Here is a 15650-nt window from a genome sequence, read left to right on the forward strand (position 1 = left end):
CGCAAACATGTCTTTCAGAGGGATTGGTTTACTTATATTTGAGAGTTGAGGCAGACAAAAAAACGACGTTTGAGCTGATTTCGCCTTTTTTTCGAGAACGCATAGGAAGACTGCGCGTCAATTCATCCACCAAAAGAAAAGTTACAGAGCTATAGAATAGTAGCAAACGAAAACAGAAGCAACTAACGTTGGATCATTTAGTAAGAAGATGGAAAATGAAGTGGAGGGTTAGTTGTGGTCCTAATTATGCACCATAAAACATTTTGAAATGGCCTCCTCACGCCTTTTTGCACAATTCACACATCCTCAGTTCATGTGGTTGTTGACCCATCGGTGTTGCCGATCGTGTGACGTGTCCAGTGTGCTCCACACTCACATCAAGCTCAGCACAGCACATATAAGGAGCTCTAGCTGGCACTCCCACGCCAACTTGGTACGCCAGATATCGAAACGCAAGCTCAGCACAGCACAACCTGTAAGCTAAGCCGGAAAAAAAGAAGACAGGAAGAAGAAGATGAGCAGAGGAGGGATGAGTAGCGGCGGTGGCCGGAGCTCTCTAGGCTACCTCTTCGAGCCGGAGGAAACTACTACCCCGTATCACACGATGGCAAAATCCATCCCGAAAACCGTGAAGACTCCAGATATCAATCGCAGCAGTGCCAAGGATGAAAACAAGATGATGGGAGCTGAAGCCGATCAAGCCCAAGAACCACCCCTGCTTCCTCCTCTGAAGAGAGAGGCGTCGAACCCGTTACTCTCGTCTAGCAGACCACCTTGCAACATCTACCATACCGGCCAGTTAAGCTCCAACAACTCTGGGTTTCTTATCACTGTGAGTAATAGACCTCCATTTCATCAGTCTTTATACACGCAGCTGCATGCTGGGATGAACACATCCGCATGTCAACTGAATTTTCAGAATTCAGTTATGGTGTAACATGAACAGCATATCAACTACATTTTCCTTCTATGCTTGTGTTTCAGGACCGACCATCGACAAGGGTACGCTGTGCACCAGGAGGACCGTCGTCGCTTGGGTTTCTGTTCGGAGAGGAGCATGAGAAATGAATGCTTGGATCTCGTCATTGCTAATCTACATAAGAGTATGGCTGCATGTGTATGCACCTTTCACCACAGTATCGAAAAGACGAGCTGATTTACATAGGATGGCTGTGGCATGTGTATATTCATTTATGATTGCACGGTTTGTGTGTACAATCACTTCTGTTCGTTTTTTTTTTGATTGGGTGTTCCTATGTATTTGGTAAAGTGGTATTGCAGGGGTGTTTGAAATATTTGTTTTCATGTAAATTGTTGCTGCACAAGCATAAGTTATATGGAAAGTTGAGTCAAATATGCTACTACTTTCTTGAGTCAGAAATAGGTAATATTTTCATTTTCATTACATTCAGTCAATCAATAAACTTTGATTGCAAAGCAGATCATTTGTCCCCTAAAGCAGTTCTAAAACACTACACCTATTCTATGGTTTTGTGGTTTCGAGACTATGTCACTATCATTTTTGCTGTTTTAGAATCTTGTTAGTATTCTCACGGTTTTAAATTTATTCCTAATATTATGTTTTTCTTGGGTTGTGTGCTATAATATTTGCTATAATAAAGCTAAAAGGAATGCAATCAAAACTAAATTTGATAATGATCAATTTAATTTAAGAGTTTTATAGTAGATAAGTTCTTTCAACGAGATATTGGATTCATGATAGAGGAATATGTCCATGCTCCTCTATGTCAAAAGATCAAAGGTAATTTTGAACATGTCTTGCTAAAAGCCAAAAAGATGGGGAAATATGAATAAGCTTCAATTAAGTGGTGGCACTTAAATTTTGTTAGAAGGGTTCTGACCATAAAATGAACTTTTCGTATGAATTTGATCACAAATGTTATTTTAAAACAATTTTGACTACTTTAGAAGGGTTTGACAAACATGATAAAATACTGCTGAAACAAATACAAGCAATGAGTGACCATATGATGTTGAGGGTTTTTCTTTTGTGGCTTGTTGGCCTACCATAAGTCGCACTATGCCCATCAAGAATCGATAATTCTATACATGAATGGGACATTGATATTCATCATACGGAAATAATTTTTCTTGTGATATGTCCACCAGCGGTACAGAGTCTCAGTTTTCCGATAGGAAGCCACTATCATGACAATCCTGATAGATTGAGAAGACGACTACCGCACAAGTTAGGTTGTCTATCATAGGTATGAAAATATGCGAAGTCACTCACCCTTCTTATCGATATAAGAGTTAACCCAATTTTTATTGTGTTTGCTGCTTTGCTAATGTGATTTATTTTCACGTGATGATGGCTGAGATGAGCAAAACCTACTTTTGGCACATACATATTTCTTGTCTATAAAAGTTACCAATCTTTATTCCTTTCCTTAAGTATTTTTCACTTGAGGAGATTAAAGAGGAGAAAATATACACTAATTCATTCATCTGAAGCCAGTTTTTCTGCCTCTGGCTTGGAATGACTTATTCTTATTTCTTAGAAAAAACAGCAGTGCACCTATCTTGGGCCATTTGACAAGCCAGTGCTACCACAAACACTAGGCCACAAATCACAGAGCCAGCACCCTCTCCCTCTCCTCCTCTCCCTTGCTTCATGTGTGTCCTTTGCTTCTTATATAGGACTAGTAGTATCGTCGAAATCGCACGCACGATGTGGATAGCTGAGGTCTGTGATCATTGTTCATTAATCATCAAATCTCGCTGACGCCGATTCCACGAGCACAAGAAGAGAAAATTCCGTGTCAGTGACAGAGAAGAGCAGGGGAAGGATCTCCATCACACGACGCCGACCAGCCCTTCGTTCTCCGCCGACCAGGCTGCTTCATTCTGTCTGTCCAGCGTTTTTTCTCCCGCTTTTTCTTCGTTTGCGCTGCACTTTTCCCTGGCCCCATTTCGTGGCGGCGGGGGACAAAAGGCCGACGACCCCGGCCACCGGCAGATACGGCCTGGGCCCTCGTGGTCGTGGGCTGCCGTCCAGGAGAGCAGGAGGGGCGGGGGAGGCCAGAGCGTGTTACCGCCCTCGGCCACACAAGCCCTCACAGGCGCTGCCACTGTACACGGTACAAACTGGCCCGGATCGCGCTGGCCTCGCCGTGCGCTTGGAGTGGGTGGTGCTGGACTGCCAGCGTTCTGCACCGGGTAAATCATGCCTGGCATGTTCGCCCGTGACACGCAACAAGCCACACGACACGACTGCATGAGTGATAACAATGCTGAGCCGCTGTAAGCTCCCTGCTGCCAGCTCAGGCAGTGTTCGATTCATCTTTTATATATTCAGGTAGGCAGTTGTTTGACTCGTGTGGCAGATCTCCTTACCGTAACTTGACAGGGATTACTTGCGCTGACCAACAGGATTGCCCAACCCAAGATTGCTTCAAACAATCTCCTGCCGACATCCAAAAAAAAAATTAGTCGAGCACTAGACAGCAAATTTCATGTCTCCGGAAGCAACTCCACCCCGCCGTTGGATCGAAATCGGCCGGCAGGCAGCGCAGGCCAGTCTTATCATCTTATCAGCGACATGGACACTTGTGAGCCAGTGAGAGTCACGGCACGATCCGGCCTCTTCTTCCTCCCCGCGCACGCGTCGCGGAGGGAGCCTCTCGTGGACTCGAGGTCTTAAGTGGCCTGCACCTGGTCTCCTGTCGCCCCCCCCCCCCCCCCCCCCCCCTTCCGCTCACTCCGTCCCTGTCCGTAACGTTCCTGTTCCATCCCCAGAAAAAGTGCACGACGAGCGGGAGAAGCCCCGCGCCACACGGAACGCCAGCGCGAGCCATGACCGCCGGGCTCTCCGGCGCCGCGATGACCAGCTTCGCCGCCACCAAGAACCCCGCGCTGCTGGCCGCGGCCGCGCGCCGCAGGGCGCCGCCTGCCCTCGCCGGGCGCGCGCTGCCCTTCTCGCCGCTGACCACCGCGAGGGCCCCGCGCCGCCGCGGGCTCGGGACCGTCGTCACGTGCTTCGTGCCGCAGGACACGGAGCGCCCGACGGCCGCCCACGTGCCGGTGCCCGAGACGGCGCTGGAGGAGGAGGCCAGGGCCGCGGCGGCGCGGCGCGTCGCGGAGAGGAAGGCGCGGAAGCTGTCCGAGCGGCGGACGTACCTGGTGGCCGCCGTGATGTCCAGCCTCGGGGTCACGTCCATGGCCGTCGCCGCCGTGTACTACCGCTTCAGCTGGCAGATGGAGGTGAGCCGGGGCGACACGCATCGATGGTTGCCTTTCCTTTTCAGTCCTGCCTCGTCGCCGGAAGGTTGTGAATGCTGACGCAATGCCGGAAATTTGCATTGACGCGTCGTCCGTGTGCGCTGCAGGGCGGCGAGGTGCCGGTAACCGAGATGTTCGGCACGTTTGCGCTCTCCATCGGCGCGGCGGTACGCGTCCATCCACCCGCTCCCTCCGAAAGCTCGTCCTCTTCCTGACGATTTCGAAGTGAAATTCTGCTGATTTTGCCGTGCGCGCGGGCTGCTGGAATGGATGCAGGTCGGGATGGAGTTCTGGGCGCGGTGGGCGCACCGGGCGCTGTGGCACGCCTCCCTGTGGTACATGCACGAGTCGCACCACCGGCCGCGGGAGGGGCCCTTCGAGCTCAACGACGTGTTCGCCATCATCAACGCCGTGCCGGCCATCTCCCTCCTCGCCTACGGCTTCTTCCACCGCGGCTTCGTGCCCGGCCTCTGCTTCGGCGCGGTAAGCCCAGCCACTCGCTGTGTGTCCGCCTGGTTGGTCGGACCCACCTGTCAGACGTAGCATCACAGCCGCCACGAATCCGACTGTGGTCTCACACTCCACGTGTTCGCCTCCCACAGGGCCTCGGGATTACGCTGTTCGGCATGGCCTACATGTTCGTCCACGACGGCCTGGTCCACCGCCGCTTCCCCGTCGGCCCCATCGCCAACGTGCCCTACTTCCGGCGAGTCGCTGCCGCTCACAAGGTACGACGGCGACCTTCCCCCTGCCCATCATTTACTGCACTTCTTAACTACAGTGCCTCGCCCTGCCGCCACTACCCACTAGCCACACTACCGACCTGAACTGATGATATTTTTACCGCCCTTTTGCGCGTGTGTGGCTGCGCTCCTCGGCGATGTCGCGAGCAGATCCACCACATGGACAAGTTCGAGGGCGTCCCGTATGGGCTCTTCCTGGGACCAAAGGTGAGCGAGTGGTTCTCCTCCGTTTGTCCTCGCCTTGCCTGTGACCGCCCCGCGGCCGGCACAGGACAAGCAGTCGCGAGCACACACATGCATCATTCGCATTCTGCTGACGCCCGTGTGGCCGTGGCTTCGTGCCTGCAGGAGCTGGAGGAGGTTGGTGGCCTGGACGAGCTGGAGAAGGAGCTCGCGCGAATCCGCAGCCGGGGCATGTGACTTCGACCGGCGCGGCGGCGGCGTGGACGGAGCGGAGCGGAGCGCGCGGCGGGCTCCGCTCCAGGATTTTTGTTTTTGGTCGCTTTTTCGTTGATTCGATCGTGGGGGAGTCGAGGACAACGAGAAATTGGTTTGGTTGGTTGTTTGGGGCGTGGATGTTGTAGCGAACATTTGTAAGGTCTGGGGTCGGAGGGCACCGTGGGTACATGGAAAAGTCCGGTGCCATGGAATTGTTTTTTTTCTCCTTTCCCCTGCCATTTTCAGGTCGGCGTCTCTGTGGAGACGTCGCACGTTCTGGTCCCCCTGTATTGTTCTTATGACTAGGATTCTGTGCATAACACATGTAGGGAAATGGCTCATCAATGAAAGCAAAATTCAGTGGTTGCAACACAAAGCTGAAAGTTCAGAAGCTCCCTGCTCTCTCATTCAGAGGTGGCGGCGGCGTCACTGGTCATCCCCTTGCTGTCGCCCTGACTAGTGACTAGTGCTACCAAATTGTATGATATTTCTGCAAACCTATATCTCAAACATTGTCTTTTCCAGATGTATAGTGTAATCATGCTAACTGAACTAGGGACTGAAGATGGCTGTCACCGCCAGCTCGAACCCACTGCCTGCTGTCCTTTCTAATAATCTAGGAAGACATCTAATTTCTGGTAAGATTCCATTCCGGGTGATTCTCATTTCAGTTCACTCCAATTCATCAACCGTTTTGTTACTTTTTACCTATCTCCCGTCTCTGGTGCCACGCAACTTCAGCACGAGGCACGCCCACGCAGCTCACAAAGGCACTACCAAAGTAGCTAGGACGTAGGAGTACCAAACACTCTACTCTACCCCCTTTATTCTGATATGGAATATACAGGCAGCCAAACATTCTCGTCATTTCACGCACTAATTATTTATATATCGCTCCGACCGGATGTCCGGCTCAAGCGTGCGCCACTGCCTACGTCAATTCCATGAGCTGACGAGCACGGCGGCGAGAGCATGCGCGGCCGGAGCTCGCGGCGCGACGACACCTGCCCGGGAGCAAGCTTATAGTAATGCCGCGCGCCGCTCGCCGTATCCATTAGATGGCGCGAGACCGGAACGCGAGCGCCACCGCGTCCTCGGAAAACCGAATGGCTTCGCATTGCTGCCCGCACTCATCTCCTGCAAGGATTTGAACAAACAGCACAGGGCGGACGTTCGGTGCTCATCACGCGGTTTCGCGGTGATGGTGATGCTGTGATGATGCATACGCGTGCTTACAAGGAGGTGTGCCGGGACGAGGACTGGACAATTTTTAGGTTGGCACCGTCCGGCTTGAGAGGTTGACCGGGTTATCGTTGGGTCCAGCCCAGGCCCCAGTGCCACCGGAGAGCCAGCGCGTCCAACTCAGTTTTTTTTTTTTTTCCAAAACCGTGGCGTGGGAGTCGTGTGGAAGGAAAGGATGTTGGCTTTTTTGAGAAAAAAGAGAGAGAGAGAGGAAAGGATTGGCTTCCTTCGATCGCGATTCGGCCATTCGGGAATGACTTCAGACGTCACCGTATGTTGTTCCCCTTTGACAATCGACAGTGCCTAATTCGCAGTTCACGGATGCTCTCAAAAAAAAAAAAAATCGCAGTTCACGGATGATCAGGCCGTCTGGACGCTTCGACATAGGCCCTTTTAATTATTTTGGCTGCGTAGCTTTTAGCCCAACTGTTACGGCCCATGGGCAGCAGCCCCAGCCTCACCTGGCTTTTTTATTTTTATATTTTTTAAAAACATTTTTTACAGAAATATATTTTCGGTTTCACATTTTACAGTTTAATACCCCTACCGCTCGGCAGGGGGGCGGCGGGGGCCTACCGCCCGGCAGAGGGTGGCAGGGACCTATATATAAATAAATATAATTTTTTTTGCACGGAGGCCCATGGCGGGAGCCTGTCGCCTCCCTGCCGAGCGGCAGGCACCTGCCGCCTGGTGGAGGGGCGGCAGGGGGGCGGTAGGCTCCCCAAATATAAAAGCTGAGCCCCTTCCCTCGCACTCTCATTTTCTGCCCACGAGATCCAGAGATGGGAGAGGGAGAGAGAAGGGGTGAGGGAGGTAATTCCACCGGCGAAGCCCTGCCAGATTTTGGATCCGAACCGCAGGTAACAAATATTTCTGAACTTTCTCATTGAAATTTTTTTGTATGTTTAATTCTATGATTATTATTTTTATCATTGCAAGCACTTAGGGTTTGGATTAGTGGTTATAATTGAAGTCATACCATGTTTCTAGATATTGCATTAATTAAAATAAAGTCTTTGGATGGCTAGATATGTCGAGCAAGGTGGCGTTTCAAATTCATTACGGTGACTTTTATAGAATTAGGGCCAGTTTGACAGGGCTTCGGCTCCTCCAAAAATAGCTCCGGCTTTGGTTTCTTCTGTGGAGCGGCTTCTCTGGTGGAGTTGGAGCCGTTTTGAAAAATATTTGGCAAAACGGCTTCATCTGTTGGACTGAAGTAGTAAAATGTCTAAACTATCCATTTCATTTTTTTCTTTTTCCTTTTTTTCCTTCTTATTTTTTCCTCCCTTTTTCTTTTTCCCTCCCATTTTCTTTTTTCCTCCCGTCCACCTTATCCACGCCGCTGCATCTTCTCCTCCAGCTTCCTCTCCTCCTTCTTCACGCCGCCACCGCCCTTCTCCACGCCGCCCTCCTTCACGCGCGAGCTCCCTCCGCCGCCGGCCGCCTCCACGCCACGAGCTTCCTCCGTCGCCGCCCTTCTCCATAACGCTGGCCGTCTTGAGCCTCGCCTCGGTCGCAAGCTTTCTCTGTCGCACCCTTCTCCACGCTGTCGGCCGCCTCGGGCTCCCCACCGCGGCGAGGTCCCTCCACGCCGGCGGCCGAATACGGCCCGGCATCTCCGGCCGCCGAGCGCACCCGCGGCCCGGCATCTCCGGCCGCCGCGCACACCAGCGGCCCCGCATCTCCAGCGGCCGCGAGCTCCTGCCGTCGTTCTCCCAGCTCCCACCCCGCCGCAGCGCGCATGGAGCGAGGAGGTGCTGCGCGCGCAAGGGCAAAGAGGGCAGGCATCTTCCGGAGCCACTTGGAACCATAATTTTGGGGTCCGCCCCGCCTTTGGAAGCCGCTACCGGCTCCATGGGCAGCTCCAGACCTGGAGCCGGTGCATTTTGCACCGTTTGGCAGGGCTCCGGGTGGAGCCTGTATTGGAGCTGCTCTTGGAGCCCTGCCAAATGGGGCCTTACTCATGATTCCTATGGAGTAAATCTATCAGCATTAGAAAAAAGACAGTGCAATCTAGATAAACCCCTAGAGAGGAGTTTTGAGTCCATACGGAAATGTCTTCACATGAAGTTCAATGTGAATCCAAAGACTCATTTGCTTACGGTTCATACCTTGACTTCCTGGGAAACTAATGGGGATTTCTGGGAGTTGACGCCTATAAGTAGTATGGAAGAATGACAACATTACATGCACGCAGCTCTTGAAAGTGGGTGGCCTCTCGCAATGGTAATTCAGATTCACCAGAAGGCCGGTGATTTAGGTGAAGGGTCGATACACAAAACATTTGACTGGAATGAAGAGATGGTAGAGGATAAAGAAGAAGAGAACGTGCAAGCTCCAGAACCAGAACCAGAACCACAAGGTTTAGCATATGAAGGCGAGCGGATACCTGGAATTGTGGAGGACATGGAGAAAGAAGACCAGGATGCGCGAATAATAGAGCAATGTGGGGACTCATCGGACGATGATGACGATGAGCGCTTCCCAGTGCTAGGTGAATGGCGTGAAGATGGTTTTGGGAATCCAGTGGTACAAGATATTAGGAGTTCGGAGTTTGAATACAGAGTGAATGAGGTTGTACAAGGGGCAAAGTATCGTACCATTGAGGATGTGAAGGATGTTGTGAAGCTCTGGGCTGTATCTCTGAGGAAGGAATTCAGAGTACTGAAGTCTAGCAGTAAAGAATACGAGGTGAGGTGTGCAGATAGAGACTGTACATGGCGAGTGCATGCCTACAAGGGAAAGTGCAAGACACACTGGGAATGTTCAATTGTTACACCACATACTTATAGATTGACAGGTGTTGTGGGACATCATCGTAATATCACATTAATTTTCGTGGCTAAGAAGATGTATGGGGTGATTCTTGACAAAATAGATTACGAGCCTGCATTGATAATTAGGGACATTGAACATAATTTCCAGTATGTGATCAGCTATGCAAAGGCTTATCAGGCTAAACAAAAAGTATTTGAGATGAGGTTTGGGGGCGGCAGGCCCCTCCCGCAGGTTAAACCCGGCAGTGCGGCATTAGATGTGGTTTTAAATATTTTGGATAGAAATAAAAACCGTTAGTAAAGTAGATGAATATGAAAAGTATAACTTAGCAATTCATACACATACGCTGTGCGTGGACGTTGAAGGTTTCATTCATTACAACCAAATTCTATAGAAATACGCACTGCCAACTAAGTAAATAAGACATTTAGGCATACTACATACACAATATACTTAGTTTCGTACAAACAAATACATTGGAATGTGTGTCGTGCACAATTACATGCAGCGAATTCTTGTAGGTGGAGCCGACCCATCCGTTGGATTCTCGGAAGGTCTAGCCTCGGCAGCAGCAGTGAGTACTGAAAGCTGTAGGCACTTTTTGTAAGTGTGACCGTCCGCTCCACACAAGTTGCAATATTTTTTCTTCATTCCAGCCTCGGACTCGTCCATTCCGTTCCGGATACGACGTGTCTGCTGTCGGCCTATACCCCTCTTCGTAGCTAGATCAGAGATGAGCATTGGATGAGGATTTTTTTGAGTGAATGGGCGTAGAATACCGATGCCGTATATCTCATGACACCAAGTCTGTGCTGCGACTTCTTTTGTGAAATATTGAGAAACATATGACGCAGCATCTAACCCAGATACAGAACAAGCCGTGATGACATGGGAGCATAGTAAGTGATGCACCTTTGGCTTCTGGCATCGACAGAACACCCTCCCGTCAATGGTTATCAAGACTTCTTGAATTACCCTTTGTCTGCGGACATCCTGTCCAGTCCTGTCCCTGCATGATACCTCAAATCTTGATATGACTGAGTGAAATCGAGCCTTTTTAATTTTTTTCTCCATGTACTCATTGACCCTTATGCAAAAACGCACTCCTAGATCATGAAGTAGAAAGCGGTTGATGCGTACCGCTCCCTAAAATATCTTATACATCCATATATGATGAACTCAACAAAGCCAACAAGAGGAAATCCACGAACACGACGCATTACTATATTGTAATACTCAGCATGGTTGGTCGTCTCGATTCCGTAACGCCTCCCATCTGTGTCATACAGAAGTGACCACTTCTCTTTAGACGCACCATCAATCCACTGTGAAAATGGCTTAGCATATCCAACTACTGAATCTGTAGAACGTCTCCTGCTGGATGATGAGGCCTGACTCTTAAGCAATTCGGCGCTCATATCATCAATTATACCCCACAAAGCATCGAACTTCCTCTGCTGATTCTGAGCGCACAATCGCTTGAACAAATTCATCAGATCCTTGTTCTTGAACCGCTCATAAAAATTAGCAGCCATATGCCTCACACACCACCTGCTGACAACATCTGGCCATATTGGAGGTGAAAATGGACTGTCTTCTTGTAGCTGCCTTATAGCTGTAAGGAGACCTGCATGTCTATCATTGATAAGGCAAATATTAGGCCTTCCAACAACAACGTGATTCTTCAGACGTTCAAAAAACCAGTACTAGCTTTCTGTATTCTCATTCTCAACAAAGGCAAAGGCGATGGGAACTATCTGCTTGTTGCAATCAATTCCGATTGCCATCAATATTGTTCCCTTATATTTCCCTGTCAGGAAAGTGCCGTCAATACACAGAATAGGAAGGCAGTAAATGAATGCCCTCACACATGCTCCAATGCAGAAGAAAGCTCGCAACAGAATGATTGGCCCCCCTGACAAGCTCGGTACACTGTATGTATCAAAAGAACTTCCAGGATTTGGTCTTTATTTCTATCCAAAATATTTAAAACCACATCTAATACCGCACTGCCGCACTGACGGGTTTAACCTGCGGGAGGGGCCTGCCTCCTCTTAGGGACCAAAATACGATTAAAAATAAATTTTATTTACATTAAGGTCCCTGCCGCCCGGTAGGAGGGCGGTAGGGGGCCGGCCGCCCCGCAGCCGGGCGGTAGGCATATAAATCTGTAAATTATGAAACCGAAAATATATTTCTGTAAAAAACAATTTTGAAAAATATAAAAATAAAAAACGCCTTCCAGGGGGAGGGGAGGCGCGTGCACGTGACGAGAACTTTCCGGAGCTCTCGCTCAACGTCTGCTAGCGCCGAGCGAACCGAGTTCAGAACTCAGCAGGTCAGCCTCTCTTATCTTCGAGAGCTTCGAGAGCACCATTCCGTCGCACCAACCAGACGCTCAGCGATCGCGAATCAAGGTACGTGTTCTTCGCCTTCGCTGATCTAGTTTTTTTTTTTCCGTTTCCCCCTTCCTTTATCTCAGTGATCAGGAATCAGCCGCGCGCTTGCCCCGCCCCGCGGTTCGTCGTATAGTTGCCTGAAATCTCTCATGCACGCTGTCTCTTTTCTGCTTCGTGAATCGTGATCGAGGCGGAAAAGGCTTTTTACGGTATTCTAGTTTGCGGGTTGAAGGGGAAATGCAGGAATCTGTCAGTTCAGTTGCCGTGTATCTGAAAACTTCGATGCCGATATGTCTTGGTCTTTGCTTCTCTGTCCATGACATGTGAAGCAAATTACTTGATCTGTTTATTTTTTTTGAACTCGATTACTTGATCTGTTTAGCTATAATAGAACAGTGGGTTCCAGAATTCCGTTGGGGGTGTGTGTGTAGGGCCCATTACAATCAGGAACAAATTCGATTCAGTAATCCCTACAATATTTTTTTCGCGACCGTGCCTGAGCACATTTTTCATTAAGAGGAAGCGAGTTTAAAGTTACACAAAAGTTGGTTTCGAAGATTAGGAAACCAACCCAAGATAACAAGATTACAAGACTCTACCCGTTTAAGATTGCGCGACCTGTTAATCTGCCTAGTGCAACCACCACAAAGTCCAGATGCTTGAGGCCAGCATGAAACCACAGCACAATCTCATCAGCCGTCCGGCAAAGCAAGTCATCAATCGTATTCACCTGACGATCAAAAGTTCGTGCGTTGCGTTCCTTCCAAAGCAACCAGCAGATGCAAATTACAACGGAGTCGAAGCATTTCCGGGCCTCTTTCCTAATGTTCTTCCTCACCCCCGTCCACCAATCAGCAAAGACAAAAGTGTGGTTCGTGGGAGCAGCAGTCTCCCACCCGAGTCTGCGCATGATTTTGAACCAGATTTCCCTTGAAAAAGGGCAGCTGATCAATAGGTGGTCAATCGTTTCTGGTAATTGATTGCAAAGCACGCACGAATCATCATCTTGCAGGCTATGCCTCTTCCGACGATGAGCAGTCCAACATCGGTCATGCAAAATGAGTCAAATGAAAAATTTGCACTTGGGCGGCGCACGAGATTTGTGGAGGAGTTTGGCTCCCACCACAGATTGCTGTCCAATGAAGAAAGTCTTGTACGCCGATGAGGTAGAAAAGATCCTGTCCGAAGTCCACTTCCAGCATATGGCATCCGCGCGACCTTGGGACAATTGGGTTTCTCTAATGACGTCCCAGACATGTAGATACTCTAAAATTACTTGCACAGTGAGAGCACCTGTTATATCTTGAATCCAGAGATCCCCTTGCAGCGCCTATGCGACAGTCCGCTGTTTTTTAATTGTACTCCCTACTGCATTGCACAAACAAGGGGCAATGTCCAGTAGAGATTTTCCTTGCACCCAGCGTTCCGTCCAAAACAAAGCTTTATTTCCACCCCCCAGTTCAATGAAGATTGAGGTAGAAAACAATTGTTCGACTGGACCCTCTGTCACATCAGGTAGGTGAAGCCACGACCGAGTGTCATCCGCTATGTATCACCGATACGTGATACGGGTACGGCGATACGCGATATGTGAGTTTAAAAAACGACATAATGATAGTATAGAGAGAGTATCGGAGTATCAAAGTATCGAAGTATCGGATACGCAAGTATCGGATACGGGTACGACTGGGTTAGTGAAGTATCGGTGATTCATAGGTCATCCGTTCGCCTCAGCCATAACCATCTCATGCGTAGCACGTAGCCGAATAGCTGCAGATCAATAATGCCCAAACCACCCAAGTCCGGCAGCCTACACACTCTTGGCCACGCGAGCAGGCAATGGCCGCCTTTAGCAGTGTCAGCTCCCCTCCAAAGGAAATTCCTTCTGCATTTATCAATACATTTAATCACCCATGGGGAAATATTAATGGCCAAGGCAGAGTAGGGATCGCCGAAAGGGTGCTTTTGATCAAAACTGTCCGCCCAGCACGGTTCAAAAGATTAGCCTTCCAGGATGGCAAACGATTTGCCACTTTGTCCACTAATGGTTGCAGCTCAACTTTACGTAGTTTCTTGAGACCAAGAGGAATACCCAGGTACACGATGGGAAAAGGGTCAAGCTTTGCTGGAAAGAAACTTAACAGGGTCACCGTGGCTTCCAGATCACATTGGATTGGGGAGATGAGGCACTTGTTAATATTTGTTCTGAGCCCTCATGTGCTGGTAATTGATGTGAGCGTGTTATGCAATTGATGTGCTGGTAATTAACAATAGCTAACTGAGCATGAATCAATCATAGAAAGGATGTTAATCGAAGAAACACATAGTGAAATTCGCGAAATGGCACTAGGTTCGCCTAAAAAAATGACACTAGGTCTATCTGCATTGCAACCCCTTTTCAGGATGAAACAATAGGAGGATCTGCACTGTGAAAGATACTAATTGAATAGCAAGAACACATATATGACATGTTTGCAGAAGATTACAGGCTGCTGAGTTCCAATCAGATTAGGGGAGCAGCTAGGTTTCTCGTGCAGAGTGCAACTAGGCAATTCAAACCTGTCAATGGACTAGCAAGTACGCCATCAAATTCCTCCAAATTTGATTCGCAATCGAATTGTACAATTCCGAACCTGAATGCCTGACGTTTGCTCCTCTTGTTCTTCTTTTAAAACCGTTACATACAGGGACGATGACAGTGACTGCTCCTCAGAAGCATGGGAAGGAGAATGATTCCAGTGAATCTGTCATCACCAAAGATGAAAATGTTGAGCCCCTGGTTGGCTTTGGCAAACCGCCCCCTTTGCCGCCAGTTTTTGGTCCTTTGTTCGTGCTCTCGTTTTTCGAAATGTCATCTGGTGAAGAAGAAAATAAATGAGTCAGGCACTCAGGCTCAGGAACCTGTACAAGCTGCTTCGGATTTTCTGTTTGGTTTGCAGCATACTCCCACGGTGACATAAGGTTCGCTCTGTTTTGCAGGGATTTGATCATGTACTACTGTTGATCTTCCTCAAGCAGTCCGTGTCTTTTCAGCCTTGTACAGACTGAGAAGCTTTGTACTAGCTACTGCTGTAGTTGTCAGCTACTGTAGTACTAAGATGAGTAAATAAATGCTGCGGTTAGCCATAAGCCCATAACCGTAAGCTTTGTGCTGGAAGTTGTGAAAGACCCGCCGAGTTAAAATAGTTAAAATATTTAATTAAATGTAACTGCCATCATCTGACGCATTATTTTAATTAAGTGTAATTTGACAGGCTGTTTTCGACCCACAGACCGATCGAAACACACCAGAAGTCTCGCACGACGGCGAGCGTAGACGGTACCAGCATAATAAAATTTTACAACAATAGTAATTAATTTTGAATTGTTTACAAAACCGCTTTCCATTTAGAATAAACATAAGAAATGATAGCAGCAGAAGAGAATTTAACCCGATGAGCATTTTTAATAAAGAACAAATAAAATAAACAAAATAAATCAAGAACTACCGAGGCGTGAAGACAGGACGTCACATCGAGCCCATCGATGCGAATCCTGGTTAACTCCTATACCTGAAAATAGGGTAAACAACAAACCCTGAGTATACTAATACTCAGTAAGACTTACCCGACCAGTGGGTATAACTTAGCCCACATATCTAGACACGCAAGGCTTTTAGCTGGTGGTTATTTTGCAGAAAAGCGACTAAAGTAATTTCTTACTTTCAGTATTTTAGCCCCTGATTCTATACAAATTAACTCTATTCTAATATTTTCATGAATCAACTATGGCAAACATGGTGGTGCAACCAACAATAATTCAAGGTGTT

The 15650-nt window shown here is 48.7% G+C and overlaps 2 protein-coding genes and 2 long non-coding RNA genes across 4 annotated transcripts; all 4 read left to right on the forward strand.

Annotated features, from left to right (window-relative positions):
- The first annotated feature begins 424 nt into the window (after window positions 1-424).
- LOC120641531 lies at window positions 425-1364 on the forward strand. The gene is made up of 2 exons (XR_005662290.1): window positions 425-832; window positions 985-1364. It is a non-coding gene; the product is annotated as an uncharacterized LOC120641531 (long non-coding RNA).
- A 2277-nt stretch (window positions 1365-3641) lies between these two features.
- On the forward strand, window positions 3642-5799 carry LOC120641532 (beta-carotene hydroxylase 2, chloroplastic-like). The gene is made up of 6 exons (XM_039917706.1): window positions 3642-4224; window positions 4350-4409; window positions 4519-4725; window positions 4845-4970; window positions 5136-5192; window positions 5334-5799. The coding sequence occupies exons 1-6, from the start codon at window positions 3817-3819 to the stop codon at window positions 5403-5405; spliced, it is 930 nt and encodes a 309-aa protein (XP_039773640.1). The 5' UTR covers window positions 3642-3816; the 3' UTR covers window positions 5406-5799.
- Window positions 5800-11321: 5522 nt separating this feature from the next.
- On the forward strand, window positions 11322-14995 carry LOC120640292. Its single transcript, XM_039916141.1, has 4 exons — window positions 11322-11377; window positions 11804-11860; window positions 14331-14419; window positions 14530-14995. The coding sequence occupies exons 1-4, from the start codon at window positions 11322-11324 to the stop codon at window positions 14718-14720; spliced, it is 393 nt and encodes a 130-aa protein (XP_039772075.1). The 3' UTR covers window positions 14721-14995.
- On the forward strand, window positions 11869-14191 carry LOC120641533. Its single transcript, XR_005662292.1, has 2 exons — window positions 11869-13379; window positions 13559-14191. It is a non-coding gene; the product is annotated as an uncharacterized LOC120641533 (long non-coding RNA).
- Window positions 14996-15650: the final 655 nt, after the last annotated feature.

Source organism: Panicum virgatum, chromosome 7K (genome assembly GCF_016808335.1).
Source record: "Panicum virgatum strain AP13 chromosome 7K, P.virgatum_v5, whole genome shotgun sequence".
NCBI lineage: Eukaryota > Viridiplantae > Streptophyta > Magnoliopsida > Poales > Poaceae > Panicum > Panicum virgatum.